Below are 7,157 nucleotides of genomic sequence, written 5' to 3' on the forward strand. Positions count from 1 at the left end.
CTACCTTTTGGCAATTCACTTTGGCTTTGGTCTTTTCGTAGATTTGTTGCCGATGACGACTGCCAAGGACTACGAAATAGTTGAGAAATGAGGCTGGGGCAGGGCCAGGCAGCACTGGCAAGGGGCAAACATCTTCCGGTCATGTGTGGGCGCTGCGGCGCTGTGGCAGCTCTGTCAGTTAATGAAAAAGTTGGCATGAATAATAAATGCATTTCGAGGGAAAATTTGATGCATACAAACAAAAGTTTCGCATATATAGATATATGTATATGTATATGTGATGTGATATATAGCATAAATAATAAATTTTCAAATGTGGCAAATAATTTTGCAGGCGAGAAGTTGATACTGTGTCCATATGCGGCCTTGGCCTTAAAGAAAAACCAATACGAATTCAATATACTTCAGATACATATATAATTGTATATATGTATATGTATATGTATATATAGCCACAACATTCAATTGCATTTTCTAAACAATGCTCTAAATATAACTTTTCACTCGCTCTTCGAGCACTCGAGCTGCTAGGCGAATTGCCTAATGTATCTTTAAGTGCGCGATCCTCTGCAGCTAGGTAGATATACATATATGTATATGTATGTATGTGTGTATATACATATAGCGCTCCTTATCCTGGCAATGTGTTAAACATCTTTTAGCGTTGACAAAATTGCCAGGCAGCAGAGCCGTTGCCTACCCTCCTTTGCCTTAGCAGTGCAGCTGCAGCAATTAGAAGTTGCCTCGCTCAATAGGAAACGTATCTGACGGATGCGTCTCCAAAGTTGTTGCTGCTGCTGCTGCTGCTGATGGCGGCGCGTGTGAGCTAACAGCAACAAAAACAACAACAAATCTAATGAAAACAAAAGAAAATGCATTTGCCAACAGCAGCGAGGGAGAGAGGGAGACAAGACGAGCCGAGTGTTGAGTGATATTGTGTAAAAGAGCGTGGAGTGAAGAGAGGGCGAGAGAGGGAGAGCGAGAGCTGATGAGATTCAGTTAAAGAATAGAAACTCAGCTTAAAATATAAAAAATATATTAAAATAAAATAAATAAAATTAACAAAAATAAAAAAAAATATATACAAAAATTAAAGAACTAATTAAATTTTAAAAATATATATTGCATACTTATTCCATCATAAATATTTAAAACTAATTTGTAATTGGCAATCAGAACATAAATAAAATATTTAACTATTTAATTCAATTATAATAATAAAAAGTAATAATAATATGCTACTCGTAAATTTTTTAAAAATATTTCTGAAAATTTCAATAAAATTAAACCAACATGCAGAATTTATAAAATCAATATTGTATAAGAATTTAACATAAATATTAATTTAAAAAATATATTTGAAAGAAAATTTATTTTTAAAAATGCTAATATATCATAATTATATTTAAATGTAAATGAATCTATAACATTTCTAGACCCCACTATTTCTAGACCCCACTAGACCCCACTATATTTCAATATAAATATCTGGTCATTTTATTATTTCTCATTCAATTCATAAAACCCAAAACAGGAAAATTGGCTCAAAAGTAACTCAGAGTATGAGTGAGTGAGTTTCACTCATTTACTCAAAACACACATTGTGCTCATTTACTGTGGCACACTAGCGCCATTTGACCATGCAGCGGCAATTTATTTAACTAATATGAGAGAGGGAGAGATTGCGAACGAGGAGAGCGTGCCAGAGCGTAAGCATGGGAGAGCGGTTTGGTATTATCGTTAACTGTGTTCGGTTCTTAAACAAACCCACCCGACGAGCACATGCGCCTCCTTCGTTCGTGACTGTCGCGTTTTACTCATTCGCTCTCTCCTTCTCTCGCTGTCGCGCTCTCTGCGTGCGTAAACTACACGTTGTATCTTCTTTGCAGTTATTCGGCTGTTGGATTTTTCCTATCGGTCTACGGCCAGTTGGTTAGGCGAACCAAGAAACAGTTCGAGTGCGAGCGCCGTACGGTACGGACGTGTGAAGCACGCACAAAATTCAAATAAAAACCCACAAAAAAAAATCGCAAAGCGTTTCAAACGTTCAAAATGAGAGTTGAGAAATTGTAAGCCGAAAACATGAAATAAATGAATAAAAAATAAATAGTGAAGTGAATTAAAAATTAATGAAACAAGAAATTAAAGAATAATTCAACCAGTGCCGTGGAAAATTAAAAAAAAAAGAGAAAAACAAATTTATAAAAAATGTCAATTTCAATTAAAAACTGAAAACAGTGCGAAACGCGACAAAAAGTAACGTGAAATTCAGCAAAAACGCAGCCAACTAGGCAGCAATACAAATCCCCCACCCCGATCCCAAGCCAAGGAACATTCAATGGAGCTGCGGCTGCTTGTGCTGCTCAGCCTGCTCCTCGCTGGCGGCTGCCTGGGCGCCTTGCCGCCCAAGGATGCGAGTGATAAGAACGCTGCCAGCGCCATGCTGGGCGCCAGCGTCAGTTTGTCCAGTGATTATAGCTCGCTGCTGGCGGCGGCACAGCCAATGGCTGCCTCGTCGGCCCCGCCCGCACCGGTCCACAGCGGGCCAAGCAATCAGTGCACCTGGACATATAACGGCACAAGTGCCGTTTACTGTTCGCTACGTTTGATCGAACGCCAACCGGGCCTGGACTTACAAGGCGCCGATGGCAGCAGCCAATTGACCATCAAATGCAGCGATTTGTATCTGTTTGAGTCGCAGCTGCCGGTGGCTGTGTTCGCTCGCCTGCAGACGCTGGACGCGCTGCGGCTGGAGTCCTGCAAGCTGCTCCAGCTGCCCAACAATGCGTTCGAGGGCCTGAGCACATTGAAGGCCTTGAAGCTGAGCACACGCAATGCCGAATGGGGCCCAGCCAAGGCGCTAGAACTCTACCCAGACTCGCTCAACGGCCTGAAGCAGCTGACGGAGCTGGACCTGAGCGATAATAACTTGCGTGCTTTGCCCCAGCGGCTTCCTGTGCCCCGTGGGCAATCTGCAAACGCTCAACCTGACACGCAATCGCATACGCACAGCGGAGCAGCTGGGCTTTGCGGACATGAACTGTGGTGGCAGCGGTGGCAGTGGCAGTGGCAGCGGCAGCGAGTTGCAACTGCTCGACGCTAGCCACAATGAGCTGCGCTCCATCACCGAAAGCTGGGGCATCTCGCGTCTGCGTCGCCTGCAGCATCTGAATCTGCAGCACAATAATATATCGGAGCTGTCGGGCGAGGCATTAGCCGGCTTAGCCTCGCTGCGCATCGTTAATCTGAGCAACAACCACTTGGAGACGCTGCCGGAAGGCTTATTCGCGGGCAGCAAGGAGCTGCGCGAGATTCACTTGCAAACAATGAGCTCTACGAGCTGCCCAAGGGCCTGTTCCATCGGCTCGAGCAGCTGCTCGTGGTCGACCTGTCGGGCAACCAGCTGACCTCCAACCACGTGGACAACACCACCTTCGCGGGTCTCATACGGCTGATCGTCCTGAATTTGGCGCACAACGCGCTGACCCGCATCGACTATCGCACCTTCAAGGAGCTCTACTTCCTGCAAATCCTGAACTTGCGAAACAACTCGATTGGCCACATCGAGGACAACGCCTTCTTGCCGCTCTACAACCTGCACACGCTGAATCTCGCCGAGAATCGCCTGCATACGCTCGACGACAAGCTCTTCAACGGCCTCTACGTGCTGTCGAAGCTGACGCTCAATAATAATCTGATCAGCGTCGTGGAGCCAGCCGTGTTTAAGAACTGCTCGGACTTGAAGGAGCTCGACCTGAGCTCCAATCAGCTGAACGAGGTGCCGCGCGCCCTGCAGGACTTGGCCATGCTGCGCACCCTGGACCTGGGCGAGAACCAGATACGCACCTTCGACAATCAGAGCTTCAAGAACCTGCACCAGCTGACCGGCCTGCGGCTGATCGACAATCAAATTGGCAACATCACGGTGGGCATGTTTGCGGACCTGCCGCGCCTGAGCGTCTTGAACTTGGCCAAGAACCGCATCCAGAGCATCGAGCGCGGAGCCTTCGACAAGAACTACGAACTGGAGGGCCATACGACTGGATCGCAATTTCCTCTCCGACATCAATGGAGTGTTTGCCACTCTGGTCTCGCTGCTCTGGCTGAACCTCTCAGAGAATCACCTGGTCTGGTTCGACTACGCGTTCATACCCTCGAACCTCAAGTGGCTGGACATACACGGCAACTACATCGAGGCGCTGGGCAACTACTACAAGCTGCAGGAGGAGATACGCGTCAAGACGCTGGACGCCAGCCACAATCGCATCACGGAGATCGGCCCCATGGCCATAACCGAACACCATTGAGCTGCTCTTCATCAACAACAATCTGATTGGCAACGTGCTGCCCAACGCGTTTGTGGATAAAGCCAATTTGGCCCGCGTCGATCTCTATGCGAATCAGCTGAGCAAGCTGCAATTGCAGCAGCTGCGAATCGCTCCGGTGCTGGCGCCCAAGCCCTTGCCCGAGTTCTATTTGGGTGGGAATCCGTTCGAGTGCGACTGCACCATGGACTGGCTGCAGCGCATCAATAATCTGACCACTCGCCAGCATCCACGTGTCATGGATATGCCCAACATTGAGTGCGTGATGCCGCATGCCCGAGGCGCGGCAGTTCGTCCGCTGAGTGCGCTGCGGCCGCAGGACTTCCTCTGCCGCTATGAATCGCACTGCTTCGCCCTGTGCCACTGCTGTGACTTCGACGCCTGCGACTGCGAGATGACCTGCCCGCACAATTGCACCTGCTATCACGATCAGATCTGGTCCACCAACGTGGTCGACTGCGGCAATCAGCTGACCATGGAGCTGCCGCGTCGCGTGCCCATGGACTCGAGCATTGTCTACTTGGACGGCAACAACTTTCCTGTGCTCAAGAATCACGCCTTCATCGGGCGCAAGAACCTGAAGGCTCTGTACGTGAACGGCAGCCAGGTGGCATCCATACAGAATCGCACGTTCGCCAGTCTGGCAACGCTGCAGCTGCTGCAGCTCTCCGACAATCGCCTGCAAACGCTGCACGGCTATGAGTTCGAGCAGCTCTCGGCACTGAAGGAGCTGCATCTGCAGAACAACCAGCTGGCCACGATTGAGAATGGAACCTTGGCGCCGCTGGTCTCCCTGGAGCTGCTGCGCCTCGACGGCAATCGTCTGGTCACTTTGCCCATTTGGCAGCTGCATGCAACACACTTCGGCCAGCGACTGCGTGCCATATCGCTGGGCCGCAACCAGTGGAGCTGCCGCTGTCAGTTCCTGCAGGCCCTGACCTCCTACGTGGCCGACAATGCGCTGATCGTGCAGGACGCCCAGGACATCTACTGCATGGCGGCCCCCAATACGGCGGCCTACGAGCAGAGCAGCTCGTCGGCGGCCACACAGAAGCGGGAATTGGACTTCAATTCGACGGGCGCCGCCTGCACCGATTACTATTCAGGCGGCTCGATGCTGCAGCACGGCATTCCCGAGTCGTATATACCGCTGCTGGCCGCCGCCTTGGCGCTCATCTTTCTGCTCATCGTCATCATCATTGTGTTCGTCTTCCGGGAGTCGCTCAGGATTTGGCTGTTCGCTCACTATGGCGTGCGTGTGTTTGGGCCGCGTTGCGAGGAGTCCGAGAAGCTGTACGATGCTCTGCTGCTGCACTCGGCCAAGGACTCGGAGTTCGTCTGCCAGCACTTGGCCAGCGAGCTGGAAACGGGGCGACCGGCTTTGCGTGTCTGTCTGCAGCATCGCGACCTGGCACACGATGCCACACACTACCAGCTGCTGGAGGCGAGTCGCGTGTCGCGGCGCGTTGTCATTCTGCTGACGCGCAATTTCCTGCAAACGGAGTGGTCCAGGTGTGAGCTGCGCAGATCGCTGCACGACGCACTCAGGGGCAGGCCACAGAAGCTGGTCATCATCGAGGAGCCGGAGGTGGCCTTCGAGGCGGAGAGCGACATCGAGCTGCTACCATATCTGAAGACTTCGGCGGTGCATCGCATACGACGCACCGATCGCCACTTCTGGGAGAAGCTGCGCTATGCGCTGCCCGTGGACTATCCAACCTATCGGGGCAAACAACTACACGCTCGACCACAACCATGAGCGCATCAAGCAGCCGGCCAGTCCGGGTCTGCTCTATCGCCAGGCGCCGCCGCCAGCCTATTGCGGACCAGCGGAAGCGGCAGCTGCCGCCGCATCTGTGGCAGCCGCTGCAGCTGAGCAAAACTATTCAACGGCTACGACAGCCACGCCAGTCCACGACCGCAGCGCCGCGGCGAACGCGTCGAAGGGGTGGGCGTCAATCCGGGCGGACCGCATCATCTGCATGCCCAGTACTATCAGCACCATGGCATGCGTCCGCCCTCGGAGCACATCTACTCCAGCATCGATTCGGACTACTCCACGCTGGACAACGAGCAGCAACATGCTGATGATGCCAGCTGCAGCTGGCGCAGCAAGTGCCGAGCCAGCACAGCAGCGCGCTCAGACCTGGCGGCCACAGCCCAAGCAGCAGCTGCAAACGGCACATGCGGGCACGCTGAATCCCAGCGCAGCGGTCAAGTCCAATGCTCAACAGCAGCAGCAGCAGCAGCAGCAGCAGGCGAGTGGTCAACAACAAGGTCCACATGTGCAGGCGTATCTGGTATAAGGAGAGATTCGGACAGACAGACAGAGGAAGCGAGGGGAGAGGTGCATGCCTGTCCAGCAGTTGGACAGAGTGACAGTGATTCTATAGGGACTGGTTCCTGGTGCATGATTTTAATTACTAAAATATGTGCGAGCTAAAATTAAGAGAGACGAGAGAGGCAGAGGGAGAGGGAGAGGGAGAGGGAGAGAGACACAGCAAAGGGTGGCATAAGAAAGGGAGAGAGAGAGAGAGAGAGAGAGAGAGAGATAGTGGGGGCAGCTAACGTAATTATAAATTCTGTCGAGAGTCCAAATTTTGCAGTTATACAAAACCCAAAGAAAAACACACACAATAGCAAAGCCCAGCCACGCCCCACCCCGCACCGCCTCGCCCCGCCCTGCCCGGCCCCTGTTCCATTCAGGAAATGCGCGCAGCGTAACAAATATTTTGTTTACCCAGTGTAAAGTCATTTTAGTGCACTGTATAAACATAAATCCAAGTACATTAAACACACACACGCACACGACCAACAGATACAGCTGCAAGA

The 7,157-nt window shown here is 51.2% G+C and overlaps 1 protein-coding gene across 1 annotated transcript; it reads left to right on the forward strand.

Annotated features, from left to right (window-relative positions):
* Nucleotides 1-2,298: 2,298 nt before the first annotated feature.
* On the forward strand, nt 2,299-6,661 carry LOC115482820 (toll-like receptor 7). The gene is given in 8 exon segments (XM_030222983.1): nt 2,299-2,941; nt 2,943-3,321; nt 3,324-4,030; nt 4,032-4,292; nt 4,294-6,054; nt 6,056-6,233; nt 6,236-6,402; nt 6,404-6,661. Coding segments are annotated over 8 exon segments (4,284 nt in total). The 5' UTR covers nt 2,299-2,338; the 3' UTR covers nt 6,632-6,661.
* Nucleotides 6,662-7,157: the final 496 nt, after the last annotated feature.

The sequence above is a fragment of the Drosophila hydei genome, unplaced genomic scaffold (genome assembly GCF_003285905.1).
Source record: "Drosophila hydei strain 15085-1641.00,03,60 unplaced genomic scaffold, DhydRS2 tig00000082-arrow-arrow-pilon, whole genome shotgun sequence".
NCBI classification, from domain to species: Eukaryota; Metazoa; Arthropoda; class Insecta; order Diptera; family Drosophilidae; genus Drosophila; species Drosophila hydei.